Source organism: Patiria miniata, unplaced genomic scaffold, assembly GCF_015706575.1.
Source record: "Patiria miniata isolate m_02_andy unplaced genomic scaffold, ASM1570657v1 HiC_scaffold_29, whole genome shotgun sequence".
NCBI classification, from domain to species: Eukaryota; Metazoa; Echinodermata; class Asteroidea; order Valvatida; family Asterinidae; genus Patiria; species Patiria miniata.
This window is the reverse complement of record NW_024037068.1, coordinates 9,322,742-9,346,521: the sequence shown is the minus strand read 5'-3', so window position 1 is coordinate 9,346,521 and position 23,780 is coordinate 9,322,742. Positions and strand designations below refer to the sequence as shown.

At 41.6% G+C, this 23,780-nt stretch overlaps 1 protein-coding gene across 2 annotated transcripts in view; it reads right to left on the bottom strand.

The window, feature by feature from the left end:
- Positions 1-8,620: 8,620 nt before the first annotated feature.
- Positions 8,621-23,780, bottom strand: part of LOC119735630 (transcriptional regulator ERG homolog) — a 38,462-nt gene continuing 23,302 nt past the window's right edge. The window contains exons 5-6 of one of the 2 annotated variants that reach the window (XM_038209414.1): positions 13,515-13,553; positions 8,621-12,856 (exon numbers count right to left, since the gene is read on the bottom strand). In XM_038209414.1, coding sequence (XP_038065342.1) covers positions 12,333-12,856; positions 13,515-13,553 — 563 coding nt within the window. In that variant the 3' untranslated portion in view covers positions 8,621-12,332. The remainder of the gene's footprint in view (positions 12,857-13,514; positions 13,554-23,780) is intronic. The other variant, XM_038209415.1, reaches the window with a different exon arrangement.

Genomic DNA, 23,780 nt, shown 5'->3' with positions numbered 1-23,780 from the left:
GTATAAATGAAACCAAGGATTCCTCAAAAGCCTGAAGAAACCTGTGGAGAGAAGACGATGAGAAGAAATTACAGTTTTAGAGGTGGGAGGAAAACCCCAGAGGGATATTCTGGAGAAACTCACAGAACCAGGTAGGGACTGAAAACCCAATCCACATGTTGGCCCGGGTGGGATTCGAACCCGGGTCACAGCGGTGGAGGGTGAGGAAAGTACCGCTACGCCAACCTGACTCCCTGACTAGGATGACATCTAAGCCCCTTAGACCAAATGGTCTGGGACCAGCTCTGACGTCACATGTCAATGGTGACCCACACCCCCGCCATGTTGAACTTCTACGGTTGCAGACCAGTAAATAAACTGCCATAGACCCCAGTGATAAATACGCCCACTTCCGAAATTCAGGAAAACGATACTCACAACTCTCCAAGGTGTTTGAAACACACATCAAATTAAAGCCTATTTCATCATCTTTCATTTTCTGTTCAATTTTTTTGGGGTTATCCAATGACGTTTTGGAGAAACCATCTACAGATGATCATTGCAATTAATCATAATGCAATGTACATACTGTGCGATGATCGATAGGGCGCCGCGCTAGACGTCCCAAAATGGCGGATCTTTCACCGTTCACGTGATAAGGTCACGTGGATGGAAAACCTCAATAGGAATTGCCCGGTCTTGTTTTGGTAACCACTGTAAACATCATTGTATTCTCGATTTTCATAGAGGTCGCCTTCATAGCTGGTTCCTTGCATAGCTGTGGAGACACATTGGATATGTTTGTGTGGGAAAAGCGATAAACTCGTATCTTTGAGAGTCTGAAACCCAAGCCTTAATACGAGATTTCCCGAGAAGTGACGTCAGCCTCGGTGGTGTTCTTCCTACACCGGTCTACAATGTCAAGACATTGAAGTCGATCTTTAAAAAGAGTAAACTTAATCTAAGGTGATATGTACCTACGACAGGCCCTTATGTTTTTCCCACAGAATTGACATGTATTAGCAAGGCTTCGGAGATTGAGACTGATGCCCTTTATAGTTATCCGTAAGAGTGATTGACGGCCTCTTGACTTCAACCAGGGCACCAGACATTCTCAGCCCCGTTCTCGTGTTGATTGAACACGAGAATTGGGTTTCCAATGACGAGAACCAACACGCGAACGGTGTTAGTGAACAGGATTTTCACTGCCCATTTATCGGGGAGTAGATGAAGAACGTCCAGAACAAAGATGGCGGACTGAATAATAATGATAATAATAATAATGAACACTTGGTAAAGCGCCGGTATCCGCCAGGCATGACGCTTATATGTCGCTTACATACAAAGAAAAACATTAATTACAAAAACGACGTAGAAACAGTTGGGTTTTGAGGTTAGATTTGAATGTAGACAGGGATTTTTTATTTGGCGTGGTTCAAGTGGGAGATTGTTCCAAAGTTCCGGGGCAGCATGAGCGAAAGACCGTTGACCCCACGAGTTATTGGTACGAGGTACAGTCAACTGGCCCAGTACCGCAACTTGCGATAAAATGAAAGCATACAATTGCATAATAATGCATACAATTGAAAGCACTCATTCAGTGCTGGAGTAGTAGTGATACAAAATGCAATTGTACTGGCTTGTCTCTGTCAATATTTATAGCTCTTCCTTCATTTAAATTATTTTAGCAAGATCATTAGTAGTTTCAATACTGGTGGCTGCCATCTTGAATTTTCGCCTAGCTGCACCACTCCACTCTCAGCAACCCGAGGGGTACACCCCAGTAAATAGGCCAAAAATCCGTCATGAATAAAGTTATACACTCAAATTATTCTATATTAGAGAGTTCGGAGAGCCATGAAATTGGGGAATAGAAGAGATATGGCAATGCACCTCTGGCCCGGACTTGGGGCTTCAAATTCTGAGCATTTTGGATGCCATCGGGCCCGAAAGTGGCGCTATTTAGCCATGTTGAGGAGGGATCCTTTTTCAAGATGGCTACTTTTCCAGTTTGTGAAACATCACTCGTTTTAAGGATGGTCCGCTTTGGGTGAGAATTTCTCGAAAAGTCTTCGGCCAACCCACCACAAATTGAAAATAAAGTAAAAGATGACATGTTGAGCATCATTTTTCTGTGCAGCCTGAACACCTGTGAGAGTTCTGAGTACATTTAAAAGAATTCTAAAGTATGGGCATTTATCACTTGCGTCTATGGGATTTTACTGGGGTGCAACCCGAGAACACTGGTCGAAGGTCACTCGAGAACAGGGTATCGAGCACGCCCTCTGTGTTTCCAAATCGGGTTTTAGGGTTATGTTTAGTACGGCTTTTGTTACACATTCGTCTATACGAGCGGCTCATTTCCCGTTTGGTTCTTGCCGGCCGTAGCCAGGTAATCAAAACGAAGCCTAATATAACCACTGACGCCTGCTTCGACTTAGCGTGTATACGCCTATAAACGTGGACGAAATCATTCGATTTGAACACAATGGTGTATAAAGGGGGGGGGGGGGGCTATGGATTCAAGACCCCAGCCTCTCGACTTAACCGAATTTACCCCCTTACCCAACCCCTCCTTCCTGAATACTAAATTGTGGTCCTATAGCGATGTGCAGTGATAAATTATAGATGTCCACTCCCATCCGGATTTGTAGCCTCACTGCCCATCACAGTCTGCCGGCAAATTGGTGTGGCGACACCCATGGGTCCTGGCCCCTCACGGCACCCGTCCGAATTCTGCATCCGCCCGCGGGCACGTCCAGAATAAGCCATTATTATATTAAGAAGTTGATTTTTTTCCATTCAATTTTGTGGTGTAAAGTGTCGTGGTCCAGTGCGGCTGTAAATAGGGATGGTGGGTCTGTTTTTGCTCCGGCCGCGCCGCGCCGCGCGCGCACACACGGCCGGTCAAAGCCAAACGGTCCAGTTTGAATAAGTGATGTGTAAAGAGCCCCCGGCTTAAAAAAAGATCAACTGCCCTGGGTAAAGTTTGCTCTCTTTTAGGCAGACTAACGGTAGACTAGCCGAGGAGTGACCTGCAGGTGGCTGCGGGCCATCGGTGCGTGAAGCTTAGGGCGAGATTGTTCTCGGATGGTCGCCTTTTTGGGTGTTGGTAGCCCGGGGCAAAAATCAATCGGGTGGGTGATGGGAAGATAAATTCCCCACTTTCTGAACAGGGGGCTGGGGGGGGGGGGGAGTGGCCATAGGCTTCCCCATCCAACCCCCCCCCCCCCCCCCGTCAAGCTTGTGCTGGACGCCTTTTTATGTTCTCTTCTCGATAAGACCACGCAACAGAAGTACAAAATAATAATGAAAAAGTAAATAAAGAAAAAAGAGGAATACTCGGCTACGTCTTTGAAAAAGAAATCGAAGTTAAAGCTTCGGAAATGGACCTGGACTGCTGGAGCGAAGATATGAAGGTTTCTTTTCGTCAACAGCGCCACCAGTTGTTATGTGTTGCTCAACTTCAACGCATGCGTGGTGTGCAAACTCATGGCGTCTATGTTTGAAACAAACGCATCTCGGCGTGGACGCAAACGGGCAACGGCGCTCAACTGTCCTTCAATATCGCCGCTCTTTGTCATTTTTTTCACCGTTGATGGGGTACTTGTGCTGGAGCTCATACACTTGGATACCTCCAGTTTCCACGAATGTCTAAAATCGCACAACCGCAATCCCAAGACTATTCCAAAATGTTAAACCGGAGTTCGAAGGCTCATATCTCCCCCAACCCATGGTTTCAACAAATCAAAATAAAGCACAAGAGGTCGACATCTCCCTACGAACTTTATGGGTGAAAGAAAGGAGTAAAATATTGCTTTCATGTGTACATGCTGAACAGCATGGTAAAGTCTATAATAGCTGTAGGCCGTTCGCCCTACAGAGACCGCAGCCTATCATGTTATTGCATTTAATATCAGCGCGAGAACAAGTGTCGGGCCGGTCGTCAGCTATCTGCGAGCCCGCGCCCCCGGAGGCTTTGAAAGACAACACTCGGTGTTCGCTCGGACTCCGGCGGATCCGCATAATTGAATCTCTTAGGTATCTGGATCGGATTCCAAAATAAAATACAGCAAAAAAATCTACCGGTATAAAAAGAGTCTGACTTGCTTTAAAAAGAAGAGGAAGATGAAGAAGTTGAGGAACTTGGATCCTTTGGAGGAGAGGATAGAGAAAGAAGCGATGGACAGCGCGGAGAAATTGCGCCTAGGGGCGTGATATGCATCATGATACCAAAAATGACGGATTATGTTCGGGCCAGAAGCGGGCAGGTAGGCGGTCCACCGCGCGCTACCGTTATTGTCGACCGGTGGACGGCCCATTGTCACCCAGGGGTCGCGCTGCACTCTGCCGCCCACTTTCACTCTTCCCGGCCTTTTTTTTTTTTTGGTTTATCGACGGCGTGGCGATCCTTAATTGCGCGCATTTTCGAGGCGATTTCTTAGCCGCGACCTATTGTGGACGCTAATGGCCTGCATGCCCCCCCCTAAAAACAGGTGTTTTTGTTGGCAATCAGACACATTTTTGGGTCGTTTGTTGTGGTTTGCCTTCTCGGCTGGGGACGGAGGTAATCTAATCGATTGCGCTGAAGGCGCCGCAGAAATCACTGCGATATTGCATAATTCAGTGGGGGCCTGTGGGCAATTAGCTTTGTCCGAATGAAAGATGAAATTAACAAGGTCATTTATAAAAGCAATACGTTTAGTGCACATTACCGATATAAAAATGTTCTTGCAAAAAAACCCCACGTTTTGATTAATTTAGTCAATGGTTAGAGGTATTGATGATGAGTTAAGAAAAGCCCACAAAAGGCTCCACGTGTCTTTCCACTAACGAATCACTAACCCTAACTCCCTAGGCATTTTTGCTGGGATGTAACCTCAATCCTGCAAAATCCTCCAACTGCCTTCATGTAAAAATAGCATAAAGCCTCAATCCTGCAAAATCCTCCGTTATTTCTTGAATGTGGCCCTTAGAGGGGTGATCACTGCCTGAATCCTGCAAAATCCTCCAGCTATGACTGTCAACATATTGAGGCAGAGGCAGTGACATCCTGGAGCAGTGCGGTGGATTTCAAGTATAATCAAGGACTTGTATGCAAGGCTGAGCATAAACAACACAAGGTCCGGCCCAAAAACTTAACACAGTGCGTCCTCCGAAATCAGCAACGCCCTTTTTCCATGTAACCTCAATCCTGCAAATTCCTCCAATTTGCGAAAAGGATTTTGGAGAATTTGGGATAATGCGCATTGTTTCGCTTTTGATGCCAAACATTCGTCCTGTGCAGGTTGAGTAAAAAACACTACACTTTAACTGTAGATTATTTTGAGAATCGTCAGGTTTTGTTGTGTTTTAATAACTAAAATTTTCGCCGTAAATTTAAGGAATATTTTACAGTACATGTAAAATAACGGTGTCTCTTTATGCTAGCCGTGAAAAAAAACAGGAAGATTCAAAGAACTTACCGCAAAATACGGAAATTTGCCTCGCATCCGCTAACTGAGCTACAGTACCTCTCCGTAAATTATTACGGAGCAATTCCGTAAACTTTTCGCCGTAAATTTAAGGAATGTTTTTACAGTGAACTATTTTAACGTTGCCTTTTAGCATTTTGGTAAATTCTTTAAATTTTGTTTACACAACTTAATGTTCTCTTTGCATTTTTCAATTTCCGCTCTGATATTTTTCGTTCTATTTTTGGTGGCGATTATAGACCTTCATTTAAAAAGAAATAGTATATAAAATACTCTCCTTTTTTATTTTTATCTAGTTTTAATTGTCTTTTCCCCCTTTAATTAGTATTGTTTTTTATTTACATATGTTATTTATATTTTAATGTTAAAATTATTTTAACTTAATTTTTATCGTTTGTTTTTACTTTTTTTTTCATTCTAAAATTACCTTTGTAGCGATTTTCACTGAATTTCACTTTTTCCGGCTTTCAATGTTTTTTAAGTTCACATCTAATCTTAACCCATTTACTTTCAGTTTTATCATAACTCTTTCTCTGTTATTTAAGTAATGGCGCGTAAAAAAAATCACAAAAAGGGAAAATAATTGAAGCATTTACTGAGAAAACACAGACATTTTCAGACCAGTCTCATAGGGGTTGTGCACATGGTGACAAGTGATGTTCAGGTATGGAAATCTTTCCAGAATGTATTGTCCAGACGCCACTTCTCTGGTTGTGTACAATGTCTATGGAGAGTCGAGTGCATTTTCAAAGTATTTTCTAACAATATTGGAAATGTTTCTCAGTCCCAGATTCATGTCTTTTCAACATTTTTGCAATGACTGACCTTCATTGAGATAATATTTCATGAAACAAAATGGCGTCAGGATGCAACATTCCTTTCAGATAAATAACTAAATAAATAAAATTGACAGTTAGAAACTTACCGATCAATAATTCACAGATGATGCTCCAATGTTGTGTATTTTCCAAGCGTAATAATTCCCTGTGGTGGTCAGATATTTTGATGTGTACTGCATGTTATAACAAACATCAAGGTCTTCATTTGAGTGGACAATGGACAATGAAATGTGGTCCCACAAATGAGCAGTTCGCCAAACTTCCTAGTGGTTGGTGTTAAAAATCCTCAATCCCGTACGATCACATCGATAGCAATTAATAGTTTTAACCCCAACAGAACTCAACTCATCAAACCCCAACGGCATGTCTTGTTGGAATCTGTCAGGATGGGTACAGTACTCCTAAACTGACAGTCTTTTACCTTGGGTTGGCACACCTCCAGAATCAAAGTCAGAAATACGTGTTCGCAGTTTCCCACATGCTGTTGGAATTGGCCAGGATGGGTATGGTTCCTAGTAAATCACGCTAGGGAGTTATCAAGTACATTTTCGTAGCTGTAACACTAACATACATGTACATGTATAATACTCCGTTTTGGAAATAAAAGGTAACGATGGTGACTGCATGTGTGTGACTCTCAACGTATTTCTAGGGCAAATATACAGTGTATAGTGATGAATGGAGCAAAAGGTGTGCACCCATGCGAAGGGTTAACAATAAGATCCGGTAACGGTACAAGCGCATAACTAAGGCCACCATTAAGGGTTTAACATAGCAAGCCAACACTGAGCAAAGGATTTACGGAATTCATCTCATAGCTCAAAGCATTAATAAGAATCGACACATTCTGTTCCCTTGTATACCGGACAATAGTCGCGGGAGGAACGTAGTTTAAGTCGGAGAAACCACGAAAAAGGAGATTCGAATCAAAGAATTTCCACCTAATTTTTGTGTGGTTTCTCCTTAACGTAATGTGCATTTTGTAACTGTTGCTGACAAATATTTTGTCACGTAGTTCCCTTTATTCGTTGACGGCTATACCGAAATAGTTTTTTTTGGGATACCTTATTGTGAAAGATTGTGACTTGTAATTTACACATTGTCGCTTTGTAGTTCCACTGTCTGACTTTAGTGTTTTAAATGGAAAGGATTTGTAGCGTACAAAATAAACGGGATATCATTCTGACTCATCATGTCATAAATGTTAACTTCTGTTACGTTTCCTTGTCTTGTATCGACCTTCTGTAGTAAAAGAATCCTACCCGACCAAACCAGTTCATGGTAATCTCTCCGAAGTTAAAACAGTCCATATGTAATGTACAGGGTGGTGCAAAAAGAAGGAAACCCACTTTTGACAGGAATTTAACCTACATACTTTTAACTTGTTTGAACTTTTTGGAGACGTATTCATCTATAGAAATTGCCCTGTGGAGACGTATACAATCTTTTGTTCCCTATTGTGTGCATGTTTCCAGAGGGCACGGTGTATCAGATCGACTTCATTAAGGAGTGCATCCAGAATTTATAGAAAATCATTTATGTCGGATAAAAATAGAGACAGTCACGAAAAAAAAGGACCCCAAATTTATAGAATGACACAATTAAATTGTACAGCCATGAAACCAACATTCAACAAGAAACGAATCACAGGAAATACAAGTAACAGACAGATAACTCATTTGTTTTGTACAATAACGTTCCAGAAAATCTCTGTATTTATTTTTCATAATATCAAGTGTCCCCAGCTTTGTACAAGCTCAAAAGGTACTCAACCTAAAATACAACAATGATAGTTTGGTCCTATCGTCAACACAAACATTTACAGCAAAACGCAATTAAGGTATAAGATAATAATCCATAGGAGTTTTCTTTTTCTTTTATACACACTCTGGAATGTAAGAAAAAATCAACGTGATATCAGAACGCAATCGTTATTATATTAATATATATTTTGTCATCTTCAAAATTCTCTCTCTCTACTTAAACACTTGATTTCAGCGAAAATGGAGGTATATGATTCGAAGTGGCCCTTGCCAGCGACGGGGGAGTGGCCATGTGACACCCATGTGACACCCATGTGACACCCATGTGAAACCACACATACACCAATGTGGCACCCATGTGACACTCATGTCGTACAATGCCGTAACATGGAGGAGCATGTGACAACCACGTGGTATACACGTGAAAGGTATCGCTCATGTCGTACAACGTCATGTTTGAGGAGCATGTGTCAACCATGTGGAAGACACGTGCAACGTATCGCACGATCATGCGAGGAACCTCATACGATCATGTGATAAAAACAAGTTGGTCCATGTTTTCAAAAAAAAATTCCAGCCACTCCTCCCGCTGGCGACTCCGATTCACACCTGACTCACCTTAAAACTATATATAACAATAATAAATTATCAAGTGCTATTTTTTTTATTACTTTCAATTAACTCTAGCGTCTTGAGAAAAAGCCTACGACTGCACACAAAAGTGAAGTCAGGCCATCTTTTCAAAATACTAGTAAAAAAGGAGTTTGTTTAAAACAATATTTACAAAGATACAAAAGTAGACGGCATTTTCTCAGAGCGCCCTCTCTCGTAATCTCGGTATTGCGGAGTAAAAAGTTTGCTATAGGCTAGTATATTAGTCATTTCAATTCGTTTCATTAAGTATTCAGATTGTTTGAACTTTGACATTCAATGGCCCGTCCAATCAATGTTCATATATAAACGTTATGCCTCTACTTTCTAACGCTACATTGTTGCTCAAAGGGTTTATCATTAAGCAGAAACGATATCCAATTCGACGCCTCAGAAAGATTACGTTAAACACAGGATTCTTTAACGAGATTATAATGGTTGTTTCCCATTTTGGTCGCTCAGTCGATGACGGCATGATGACGTCACGAAACTCCAACTTTAAACAATGGCGCCTTTTTTCTGGTTGCTTGTTATTGCCTCGAAAGTACAACCAAACCAAAAAAACCAGGAGATAATCTTTTTTTTGACTTTCACATTCCTTTTGACTTACAAAGGAACATAAATGTTAATAATATTGGAATGTAGCAGACATGATGTCTTCTTTGATTTATCTACAATTATACACGTTTTTAAGAAACTTCCGCCGTTAAGCAGTAAACTCCAAAAAAAAATGTCGGATCGGGCGGCGTTTCGACATTGCGTCATCTTGTTTTGAAATATACCCGTACTTACACAAACAAGATTTTTTCTATTTTGACGAAAAACAAACACAAAAATTCAAACAGGAAAAAAAAATCATTTCGGATAATTCGTACGCGTCCAGCAGCAATTATTGTAATAGAAAATTCCATTGAAATCATATAAGGAAACAAACTATTCTACAAAATATATCTTGCACAAGAGTCCCAGTGATTGGCACAGCCAACATCCATCAGAAAATAATTATAACTTCAAATATTTCCGGAAATTGCATTTTCTATTTTAAATAATAAATAAAAAGGGAAGTGCCGCCCAAAATAACTCTGTAAGTATCTGATGCCTTCACAGCGATAGAACTACAAAATATAGGTTACTGATACATGTTAAACTAGGTTCTAAAATATCTATTTACAATTTTGTTTAATTTTTTTTTTATTAATTCGGTAACACCTGGCATTGCACAATGTTTAGGCACCGCTTTTTCCTGACCATATTATTGGCCTTTTTTTCATTTAAGAGAAAGGAACTCGTAAATCGAGATTTTCATAAACTGAAAGAAAGTGAAAGTTAAAACTGGTATATCACTGAGATTGTGTGGCTTTAAGCAACCCTGACCTGATAACAAAATATACATACTGACTCGTCAAATCGGAAAAAATATCTTAAACTGTAATAGGGTGAAGCTGCGCTAAAGCTTAAAAAATCCCAATAAAAAAATATGATTTAATTTGTCGTTAAAATGGAATGGTTCGTTGATAATTATGTTGTAGGCAGTCTGTATTTCGTGCATGCACATTAATTGGTCCAGACACACTCGTATGACCCATCTAATGCCCCAGTCAAGTTTGACTAATTTGTAAGACTGTTGCTGTCTAGCATAATAGAAGATTTCTCCAAACTTAAAAAGTACAAACTGCCTTTGCATGGAATGTTACGAACTTCTCATTTGTCGCGTTTACATTAAAACCTCAACGTCCAGCGCATGCATTGCGCACTACTTGGGGAAACACTCCCGGGATTTCGGCTGGTTCCGCATGATTCCCCGCCGGGTTAAATGCATGCACGGTACCAGTCGAAGAAGGGACCCGTTAACGTTTTGCAAGCGTTCGAGAAAACGTTTTTCTAACAAAGTTTTCAAATCAAACGCAGTGTTAATAAATGAAAGCGGACCCCCCCCCGTTCGCATTTTCACGGCTTTGAATGTGACATATTGGACAGGTTGTCTAAAACACCTTTACACACATCGAAATGATTGCCCGAAAATGTTTAGAAACCAGTCGTTGGTGTCGCTCCATGTGAAGTTACATGGGGTTTGGATAGTAGTGTTGCTGAGCGTGCATGCTAGTCGAACACCCGAACTGTAATGGACTGAGTTCGGGTGTTCGACTCTTACTTACACTCCAGTTCTGACATGTATTGGTCGAACACCAGAACTCTAATGTACTAAGTTCGGGTGTTCGACTCTTACTTACACTCCAGCTCTGACATGTATTGGTCGAACACCAGAACTCTAATGTACTAAGTTCGGGTGTTCGACTCTTACTTACACTTCAGTTCTGACATGTATTGCAGGAACACCAGAAGTCTAATGTACTATAAGTTCGGGTGTTCGACTCCTATATAGTAGCACTCCAGATCTGACATGTATTACTTGAACAATTACTTGAACATGTATTACTTGAACAATTATCTAGCACCACAAAATGTCTCTACATTCCAACTGCTTATTTTTTCTCTAGACTTCATATTGCACCGTTTCCTCTGCTTATGATCCACAGCACATCTCACAGCGCCGAAATTAGTCCTAAAAACATTTCAATTTCACAAAATTCTTTATCAAAACGAAGGAAATCTCTCTCATTCGCCGGGCCCGATGCGGTCGCCAGCCGCGGGAGAAACAAGAGGACGCAGAAATAACATTGGAATTAAAATTAATGACCCGAAATGGAATGGAATAATGCAGAAACGACTACCAAAGATTTTTTTTATTGTAGCGGTCCGCGCGCAGTGATTTTTTGATACTTTGCGCTGCGTATTTGTTGGCGCCAGTGTGATTAACGTTCGTCTGCATTGGGCCTCGTTGGTCGCATTTGCCTTTCGCCCGCGTATAACGACAGTCCTAATGAAGCCAGTGATCCATTCACTAGAGCTTTTTTTCGGAGGACTAGACAACGCACACCTTGCTCGCGAAACGGCAAGGATATAACACAATTAGAAGGTTGGAAAAATATTCAAACATACCTCAATATAGACGCCAAAAAATGCTATGTTGGCCAATTCACTACATCTATACTAGCCCTACTGGCTCAATAAAAGGTCGACGCTCCATTTCGAAAAGAACGAAATATAACGGTATTTTTTTTTATAATAAAATGCTGTTTTCAAGGAAGCCATTACAAAACATATAACAGGGATTTTGTAATTGAAAGCTACTGTTAAAAATCAATTTCGTTGCCTAGGAAACCATACCCCTTTTTTATCTTTACAGAATTAAACACATTGGTATGCAGATTTGCATATCCGTTGCCAGAAGTCGACATGAGATGGAATTTTGTCGGCAAAAATTTTCCGTTCTCGATTTTACAAGTTTTATGAGATTAGTATTAAATTAAACAAACGGTGGCCGAGAGAACCCGGTCAAAAATATTGGTATTCCCAACTTGCAGTGTCGACATGATAATCAGTTTCACGATTAAAAATAACCACAAGGTACCTCGGCGGCTACCTTAATCCTGGTTGTTGAAGATGCCGTTTAAAAACAGGCTGGAGTAAGTTCGTTACGTTTTTTTTTAACCATCGGTATTCGAGTGTTTTTCTTAAACCATGGCACTTTTATCAGTCAAAACAACAACCGGCATCGTCACAGTCTACCCGTAATACGTGCCTATGTGCGGTGACACGTGACTGTGCGGATGGGTCACGTGACTGCTCGGGTAGATATTGGCGGCGCTGGGCGACGACCAATACGATCCGTGCGAGCTGAAGAGGCCGGCGTTGGTGGAGGGGATGGGCGTGCCCACAAAGTTGATCTTGCTGGGGTGGTGATAGCCCTGGGCCAAGTAGCTCAAGTCCGACTGGTAACGGTAGACGCTCGGGTCGGCCTGCACCGGCTGCATGGCCTGGGCCAGCCCCGCGAAGTCGAACTTGTAGGCGTAGCGCTTGCCGTGGACCTTGGTCATAATGTTCTTGTCGTAGTAGTAGCGCAGGGCCCGGCTGAGCTTGTCGTAGTTCATGTTGGGTTTGCTCTTACGTTCGCCCCAGCGGCGGGCCACCTCGTCCGGGTCGGTCATCTTGAACTCCCCGTTGGTGCCCTCCCACGTGATGCAGTTGGCGTTGGAGCTGTCGGACAAGAGCTCCAGTAGGAACTGCCACAGCTGGATCTGACCACTCCCTGCAGAAATACAAACACAACATGTAATATCCCGCTTGCATTCAAAAGCTTTCAAAGCAAGACCTTAATGTGTGGTAACGACACTGCCAGATAAACTGTGTCAGAAGATTGACTAGCTTCTCTAGTGAGTGGGAGCTGATTGGAATTCCAGTCACTGTACGGAAAACACACGGCGATCATTTCTCCTTGTCCATAGGTACATGTTATTCACAAATATACAGTTTACTATTGCACGGTACAGTACTGACATTTATGTTTTGGGGACAAAAAAGAGAGAAAAGAAAAGTTGCATTATACTTTTGCTGGGACTAAATTGGCATGCACACTTTAAGTTTAAGATGCCATAAGTGCAGCAGTATTGGATCGGATATTGAAACAAAGAAAGGTGTACAGCACTTTCGAAACCATAAAAAATGCAAACCTTTTTTGGAGGAAAGCGGAAAAATAAAGGACAGTCAACGAGTATGTTGCAAGATTTCGTATACAAAGTTCACACACAAATAAACACTGACTGTATTACGTTTTTCAGTCTGTGCACATTTAACGTCGGAGTGTTTCTCGGCAATGCATTATGGGAAATATTCGGGGAATTTTTGTACAAACTTTTTCTTGGGACAAAAAAAATAAAAATATGACAATAATTTGGAAAAGTGCTTACGGTTCCAGACATGTCCTCCTAAGCTGCTTGCTGGGTTTTCTGCATGAGGCGAAAAAATATACCGAATTTTCTTTTCAGTTATGGAACGAAAATTCTCTTCAAAAAATGACCCAAAAATAAGTCACTTTTCCCAAAATAATAAAGAGTTAGTTGTTTTGGAGTTATTCATTGGCATGAGATGAATGGGTAATGTGTATTAGTACCGAGTGGGATTAGTGACCGTGACGGGTCCAACATGGCGGATTAATATTTCCCATAATTCATTGCGTCAAATGACGTCATAGCCAGGGCATATACGGATGTAGCACAAACAACCATTGCATGGCAAGCGCTATATGAATGACATGGAACGGATGAAAGGTGCATGCAAATAATAGAATGGTAAAGCTGGCCATTAAAACACACACACACACACACATGGAAATTTATCAGTCAAACCATTGCGTGGCAACAAATCATACTTATTCAGCGCGTCCCAAAATACCCGCAACATTTTTTTTTGCGAGGCTCTAGCGTCGCCGCGGAAACACGTACCGCCATTAGTTTTCTACCATTTTAAAGCTTGGAATCTCAACGTTATCCTTGGTGAGTATTGGTTTGATTTTCGAAAGGGTTTTGAAATGATGCATGTTCAAATAAAGGCATGTCAAAAACAAACTCAACCGATTTCAAGGAAAATCAATCATGCGCATTTTGTTTCTAATGTGGAAATGGTTCATCATGTTCATGATGAGACGATCTTGTTGCCTTTTACTTTCTGTGTTTCCTATTCTTTGCGATCCACGTAGACTACACCTTAAATGAATTCACAATATTGTTCTTCGTTTCAAGTTCAATTTTGAAACTCACGTGCAAGTATGTACCTATTCAAAAAGTGCGCTCAAAGTGTGACTCAAGTTTGCATCTGATGTACCGCATCATCGATTTCCTTGAAATCGGTTGAGTCTGTTTTCGATATGCCTTTATTTGAACACAAATAATTTTCAAACTCTTTAAAATATCAAACCAATACTCGCCAGGGATAAAGTTCAGATTCCAAGCTTTAAAATGGTATCAAATTAATGGCGGTACGTGTTTCCGCGCCGACGCTAGAGCCTCACAAATAAAAAAGAAATTGCGGGTAATTTGGGACGCGCTGTATACTTGGTGCGCGAAGTGACAAACTCCAAGGGAAACAGAAGGACAAAATTAAATCGGATGGACAAGCATTTGCCGTCACTCAAGTTCGAGTCTCATTGATTCCTGCGAACTCAGCGACCGGTAACACTAGAATTACTGCCGCTTGTACAGAATCGATCGCGCGCGTAGGAACGAAGAGGAAGAACAAGAAGAAGAAGAAGAAGAGAAAAAGTCAAACGTGAAGAGTCACGTTTTGATGACAAAAAGAAATAGAGGTTAAAAAACTAGCGGTGTTCTGTAACCTGGAAGACTGAATCTGAGCCCGACTGTCAAAACAAACCGGGTAATTGAAAAACGAAAGGCGCAGATGATATTACAGACACATGCGGGTTCTGAACTGCTTAGGTTCGCAGTTCGTGATGTGAAGGTATAAGAGACTAGATTCGTCGTGTCTTTTTTATAGTCCCCCGTCGATGGTTTGTCTTGCACGGGTGTAAAGTTTCACTTGTAGGTTTGAGGTTTTTTTTTAACTACGGTACAGTGGGTTAATATTCGGAAGATCAACGCGAGTCTGTCACGCGTTTTTTTTTTTAACTGCAGCGGATTTCGGTTGCAAAAGGTTTCATCTGTACATCCTAGAAGTAATCGCAAATAGAATGGCTTTTAAAAGTGAGGGAGAAGATTATACGGAAGCTTTCAACAATTAGTTTGAACGATTTGTTTTACTCGCTGTTCCTTTTATGTGGAAAGATAATAGTGATACAGCGCGTTTGGCTATAGGTGTAGGCCCAACTATTATCATGTAATAATGTAATTTTCAATCTGGCTTGCAGCTTATGGTGTTTGAAATATTTTCATATTAATTTTGATTTCAATATTTGCAGAGAGTTATGAATCATCGTTGGGCGTACAGATCAAAAGTCAAACACTCTATTAACGGAGCTGCTGAATGATTGATTTTCTTCCAAATGCCATTAACGCCAACGCAATGAGCAATACAAAGATTGAATTTGTTATTATCTTGAGAACATCATAAAACGCACACCACGATCTTTTATTTGTGGTGACTGTTAAATTTTTGTAAAAGAAGGGAAACCACATTGTGTCTACATCGGATGGGAATTTCAAGGAAGATACAGCGCATTTTAATATTGTGTCTCTATAATCGGGACAATTGCGTGGTGCGTACGACTCATGCAACACAAAGCAACTCTGATAGTTGTTATTCCACAATAACTCCTTACACAAGATCTGAATCCAAACAATTCACACTGAGATTTCATCGGTCCGGGCCCTAAACAAAGGTAAACACGCCAAGACGACATCGCCGAATCGTACCCGACAAGGCAATAATTATTATACCAAAGAAAAAGTCTGATAAACCGTACGCCCGCGCCAATGACGCGGTCATGTGTAATGCACGCGCAACACACACAAATTGCCCGATGTTATGTCTGTTTTTCCTTCCCGCCCGCGCCGGTATACGGTTGTGGCTCGTCAAAATTGACTCTTAGTAATTTTTTCCCTTCTATTTTTGAGAGTAAGTGGAGTTCGGAGCAGGGAGAGAGGGGGAACGAGCCAGAGTTAATTAAAGAGACTTCAGTCTACTCGCGATTATTGAAGTCACGTATTCCCTAGTCATCCATCACAGCGGTGCTGGGCTATCAGGCCAAGGTAAAAAGGCAGAAACTGGGACTCTGGGGCTTGATCACGGTCCCAGTTACAGCCGACAGATCCAGAGAAATTGAGGCTCCATCAGATTTTTTTTCCCGAAGCAAACAAGAACTTTAGAAACAAAATGCTGTCAGAGCTTTCATCAGCTGCACGGGTATACAACTTTAATTTACTGTATTCTAGTCAAATCAGACTTTAGTTTTTCAAGGATGGATGTGGGTGTGTTCTGGCAAGTTCAACGCTGCTTGGCATAAGGGTACATAACATTCGATGCCATAACAAGTTTGTTTGAGGCTTCAACATTTTTTTACCGTTTTCTTAAAACAAAAGCAAGAGAAAAAGAGAGCTAAACAAAATCAATGTTCTGATCATAGCTGAAAGCATGAGGGGACACCATGTGACGTTAAATGCCGTTTGCTGATTGGACAAGTACTTGTGTGTATTTAACTCAACATTTCCAACAAATCTGTTCTGGTCGTTGTCGAGGGACTTGTTCAAAGTCTCAAAAATTGCTCAAAGTTGCAGGGAAAAACCGACAAAAACAAATAAACCGGTAAAATAATCTCACAACCTCGTAGATACAAAACCAATGATGGGAGGATGAGACAGCCACACAAGCCAAACTATGGCAACATTTTAAACAACAATATTGTATATTCATGTCTTTTTTTCTATCTAAAGGCGTCTATCTCTATATCTGATTCTCAAATATTTTGCCTCTGAAGTAAGGTAAGCCGGACGAAAAATATGAATATATTCTGGTTAGTTTCGCAAGATGCGATATCTTCGGAGATTAAGACTAGAATAAAGCTGTGGTGTTTCTTATCGGAAGACATTATCATTTCTTTCTGATGACCCAAGCTTGAAAAATTAACCATGTGCAAAAAGGTACCTGTGCAAACTAGCCTTGAATTAAAGCAGTGATTACATGTGGTATGTCATGTTGACGGGGATTAAGCAAACACATCAGAAAATATCACCCTCTTACACAGCCAGCCAAATATATATCTCCACCGTCTCTCCACACTCTCCTTGCGCAAGCAAACGTGAAACAACACCTATAATCCCGACAGCGCCTTAACAGATAAAATCCATTAAGGTTCTCGTATTTTTTTTTATAACGCGTTTGTCGTGTTGTGTGTGTGTGTTTTTTTTCGACCTTTTCGTCGGCCAGTATTTTTCTTCATTTGAGCGGCATCTTTCTTACGCTCACTCTCGCGCGCCACTGAACATGCGCTCCGTCGGCGATTTCTGCACGTTCGGCCCTCGAGCTAACTGGGCCCTGACTCGCTTGGAAAAAAAAAATCAAAATCGCATTATCTCGAGTCACGCACACGCCGTATAGGATTCAGGTCCATTAACGACGGGTCGGGGCTAAGGTTGCCTTTTAAGATGGCGATTAAGTGGGGGAAGATTTTTTTCTCGCCCCTCAGTGACTAAAACAAGACGGAGAAAAATACGCAGAGGAATAAAACTGTCTGGCGTTCAGTTTCCAAAATTAGTGTCAGCTTTTTCACTTATGTCTCGTGTTTGCTTATGTCACCAAACACTGAACGTTTTTGTTAAAATTCCATTCCTGCACACCAAACGTCTCCTCAATTTTGATTTGTTCTTAACAAATTCTGCATTTACCCTTGCGTGTAGATTAAGATCGACAAAAGATTTGTAGACAATCAGATAGTATCCATTTCACGTGCAAAAAGGTCAACCTCATGAAGTCTTCAAGAAAGCCTCATTAAACCGTCAACGAACCTCACACAAAAAGTCGCATTTCACAACTGCGCGCTCACATTCCATTTCACATGCAGACCGGCACTAAGCGCACGAAGTCTTCAAGAAAACCTCAATATAAACCACAAAAAACCTCACACCCGAAACATCACTGAGAGATCAACAGAACTCAGACACAGTGATTCAGAAATCCAAACACCAAATGACGATTTCAGATCCGCGCGCTCACATTCCATTTCACATGCAAACCGGCAAACCTCACAAAGTCTTCAAGAAAACGTCAATAAACCCCAATAAACCCTAATAAACCCAATCAACCTCAAACCAAAAATCACCGAGAGATTAATGAAACTCGGAGAAATCCTATGGCCGAAAACAAAAACAAATTTCACATGCAGACCGGCACTAAGCGCACGAAGTCTTCAAGAAAACCTCAATATAAACCACAACAAACCTCACACCCGAAACATCACTGAGAGATCAACAGAACTCAGACACAGTGATTCAGAAATCCAAACACCAAATTACATTTCACAACTGCGAGCTCACATTCTATTTCACGTGCAAACCAGCAAACCTCACGAAGTCTTTAAGAAAACCTCAATATATAAGTAAACCTCAATAAACCTCACACTAACAATCACTGAGGAGATCAATGCAACTCGGACAAAGTGTTTCAGAATTCCGTTCACACAAAACAAACACCCAATTACATCTGCGAACCTCAATATATAATCAAACCTCAATAAACCTCACACTAACAATCACTAAGGAGATCAATACAACTAGGACAAAGTGTTTCAGAATTCCGTTTACACAAAACAAACACCCAATTACATCTGCGAACCGCGCATTCAGATATTCCTACTGCACTTTTACCGCGGCTAGTACTCGACGTTCTTCTGCGCGTCTGACAAGTCCGTACGATCACAGCACAAATTGAGTTACTGTCTGCGATACAGCACAAATTACATTACCGACCCCGTCCCCCTGTCGGGGGCGGGGATAATTGGTGGGTTAATGCAATCACACAACCACCGTTATTTGATTTGCAATCGATTCACTGCTAGCTACAGTTTGTCTAGCAACAGAGCTTCCGAATATAATGTCTATGAAAGTGTTATAGGCTGAAATGATTATGATGAATGTAGCAAAATTGAGAAACAGAATGGTAAGGACATGCAGTCGATGTTTCCGTACTGTTGCAGAGATCGGTGGCTAACAAAGCAGGACACTTTAAAATTCTAGATTTTTTTTGATCAAATTGCATTTCACAGATACCAGACAATTCCCCTCCCAACTTTTATTCTTCAAGTCAAACAGACATTTTCCCATGTTTTTGGTGCGACAGAGTTGTTGGATTCGCCATTATTTCATGACCGATCCAGCCATTTCTAGGAATTATTTTATTCATTCCATTTTGTTCATGTTTCGTTGCGTAACGACTATTCTTGGGATTTTGTTGGCGACATGACGGGGCTGATGGTAGGAATCTTTAAAGGTGATTATAACTAAATTGTGTAAAGTTCCAACCAAGATACCAGACTTAGTTGGTGACCGGCCTCACTTCCAACCCAGATGACCAGGGCCCAATTTCACGGTGCTGCTAAGCACAAAAATTTGCTGAGCACAACAAAATCTGGCTTATGAAAGCAGGTTACCAGCCAAAACTTCATGTGATTTTCATGCTAAGCAAACGACAGCTGAATACTAATCACGAACAATATACATCACATGGAGTTTTGGCTGGTAACCTGCTTTAATAAGCCAGACTTTTTTGTGCTAAGCACATTTTTGTGATTAGCAGCGCCGTGAAATTGGCCCGATGTGTGTGTGTGTGTGCGTATGAAAAAAAACCAAGATGGCGGAGGGCAACCAAGATGGCGGAGAGCACCACAGTAACTACATGTACATCATGACTGTATGGGTTGGGCAGTCCATATCATTAGGCTCGGTATGACTCGGTATCTCTTCGACTGGTGCAGTCTGTAAACCAGAAGGGGCTCCACGTGGATAAGGCTCATGATTTTGATCTAGATAGCTGATTTTTCATCCAAATCCTCTCAACGATTTCGAGGCTATAGTCTCAAGATCCACGCAACAACTGTGCAAATGCTCGATAACAATTTTCAAGACTTTTCTCCACTCTGAACGCTCGCCATCCTGGAAAAGGTCAAAAGCATTACTGTTTTTTTTTTAAAGTGTGATCGTTTCGTTGTTGAACTTTCATTTTATAGGCCTATATGAAATTTAATAAGTGTTTCTTCTGAGTATTGATTCTGAAAGCCAACATATAATAAATCGAACACGTGCAGGAATGACAGGGCAGTGTCACCGTACATGTAACTTCATCACTGTTGCTTACAACACTCCTTCCGCGAAACACGATACGTGAGCGCAATTGTTTCCCCCACTGCACGCCCGGGACGAAGATGGACAGGCCCCGGTCAACCATCCGCGAGGGCGGGCGTGCTCGGGGTGCGAGTCGGCGTTAACGAATTCTCCGCTCTGCGGTCCAAACCTGTAACAAAACCCCTCGCAATCCAAACTTCTTCTCAACAAGTTCATCTCTGCAAGTTCCCTCTTCTCATCCAGGCCCGTGGCTTGTCTGTGTATACGCTCTCCGTCAGAATTGACAAGAAAAAAACATCCACGAAGCGCTTGATGTCGTTCTCTTGAAGCGTGGGGACGCGGGCGGAAATGTCGAACTTCAAGCGAACTTCCAGCCTCCATTCTTGTCCTTCCACCGTTACCAGAAAATTCCTTTTGTCCGTTCGAATTCCCTCAGATATACCATCGTACTTTACCCCAACAAAGGCTCCTTATTTCTTTTAACAATGGACAAAGACGCCCTTTTGATTTCGAATGTTTTCGTTCTCTCGAATATTACAATCTGCCTGAATGGCCCGATCGTTTTTGCAACTCGTTCATTTGGTTTTGAAATGCTTTCTGTCTATTTTTTTTGTTTGGTCTGTCTGTTTTTTTTTTGAGTCTGTGCTTCTTTTCTCGTTCTTGCTGTATCAATATCTGCAGGGCCCCCTCATTGTGGCCATTGTCAGGGGGCTTTACAAAACTGTCAAATATGTTCCAAAAAGAGACGGGAAACTCGACACTTGTGGAAAAATACGAAATTAATCAACTAATTGTTAATTTAGCCCGGGTTAGGCGATCGGTAGCGATCCTTGGGTCGAACATTATTCACGACCGCACGTACATGTCACTGAAAAGGGGCAGGCAGCCCCGGCCCAAGACAAAGTGTAGAAAGGGCAGGCAACTTTACCCCCCGTCTGCATGAATGTACTCCGTGTACATTTTCCTTATTGCAAAAAGAGTGTGTTGAACGACCCCATCTCCTACCAATCGCCGTAAATACCTACAATGCGCATTCATCATCATGCTATGACTGCCAAGCAATTTGGAGCATCCACACTTTCCGTCCCACATTCACCATCTTCGATTTCAACGTCATTATGATACTTATTTTCATATTTCCCACGTTAGGCCTACGACTTTATCGCCTGAGCTGAACATGTGTCTCAGTGCAAGTACGATACACCAAGAAGTAGACACATAATGTTGTGTTGAGAAAGAAACTGAAGCACTTGAAGAATGCAAACAATTAACTCACACAAACAACTGATAAAGAAAATAATAACAGGGAAAAAAATGAACTAGACATCTACTTGCATTCCTTTATAACGGTATCACGCTATCACAACCTGTCTTGATAACTTGACCAAAACGTTTCAATCGCACCGCTTCAAACCACGGGAGTTTAAAATAATGGTTTATGATTTTGATGATGACGGTGTGACGGACGGGGCATACTGATGAATGCGAAGAGTTTCATCCGTTAGTAAAAGCCTCTCCCCTCCTCCTAAGCTTAAGCCCCGCCCCCCAAAAAGTTACAAAGGGAATACGAGAAAACCTATATTATTTTGTAGTTACAAAATGTACCCATACACAACGGCCTACACATTTCGGATTGTGTTATTACCTCCACCAAGGAGGTTATGTTTTCATCGGATTTGGTTAGTTTGTTGGTTTGTTGGTTGGTTGGTTTGTCTGTGAACAAGATAACTCAACAAGTTAAGGACGGATTTGCATGACATTTTGCTTAGAGGCAGTCCTTGGTACAAGTTCAAATCGATTAGATTTTGGAAGTGATCCGGATCTGGGTCTGGATTCAGGATTGTTTAAAAGGATTCTTCACCGTTTGTGCGAGTATTTCTTTTGGGTGTACTGACAATATGACGGGGGATTCTTCAGGGTTGCACTCTCCGAGTGCTTTCTAGTTATGTTATTAATTGAAGAGAACTGGCCTCTAGAGATACAATGGCAAAATGGTCATACAAGAATAATTGCAAAAAGACAGTGCTTTTAATTGTTCTGAAAGTTCTCCTTTTCTGAGTAAAGATGCTCAATTATTCTGTAAAACGGAAATACGACTTGAAATTAAACTTACTGATTCCGAAAAAAATCGTGGGAATATAAATTTATCATGATCAAAACGCTAGTATTTTTGTGCAGTCATAAGCACAAATGGGTTCAGGGTTACTATAACTACGTAGACATGATCGAGAGGAACGCATCCATGTTTCGATTTCAGGAACCCCAAGGCAAGAATGTTCCCTTGGAAATTACATGATCTATCATCAGATCATCCAGTACAGCTCAATAACGAAGCCTGGCCATTTCGAGCGGGTTCTTTTTCTGCTAGCTCTGACGACTAGGAATCAGCCGATGAAAGCCGAGTCTTCTTTCTGTCAATTAATAATGAACTCGATTATCACAGCTTTTTGTTGTGATCCCGCAAACTCCAATGATGCATACTGGCTAGGAGAGACAAGCCGGAGCATTACATTGTACACGTTAGTTAGCAGCCAGCGTCCCGGCCGCTTTGGGTGTAAAGTCACTCCTCGCCCGGGGGCAAATCGGCCGGTTAACCCGGCGATGAGGGGAGCAGCGGCGCGGTGCTAGACGGCCCATCGTGCGGTAACTTAAGACGGTCGAGTGGCCACTACAAGCCCGGTCCCTCGCCAAGCGCACGCTACTTGACGCCAATATTGCCGTCGGTCCGCTAGGCCGCGGATAAGCATTTTTACTTGGAAGTTGTTGGTGACTCACACGGTGCATTTGCATCCACTGTCCCTCTTTCTTTTTATTTTGTTTCTCTTTCGTGTATTTCCTTTCTCGTTTTTGCAGATCGACTCGTGGGGCTATCAGAAATCTACCTGGATATGTCGCATTATTTATTACACAGCACTTATGAACATTGTTCTTGACGTGTTTCAATGCATAGCAGACAGTGAATACGGTGAAATTCTACTCAATGGTTTGGATGTGCGATGAAGTGAATCTATTTATGCTGCCGTTGGGCAATTACGAGCCATTCTCATTACATTAATTGTCTTTCTCTCCTTAATGTTTGAACAACAATCCACGGTGTCATGACAGAGCTAAAAGGTGTCCCCAAGAAAACTGTGCAAGCAGATATCCTTTAATATCTCAAAAAAAAAACTTAACGTGAGTATTTCATCTTGATGGAGCATGTTAAATATACTCTTGTGTATGTATAATCAGTGCAAATGCAATGGAAATCCGTTCATGCAAACCAGAGATCTAACAGATTGTCAAAGGCTATGGGTTCTTCACCCATTCCAATGGGATTTACACAGTTAGTGATATCAGTGCATCAGATTGTCGTGGGCCTTTTCACTCTAATGTGAATAAACTTAACTT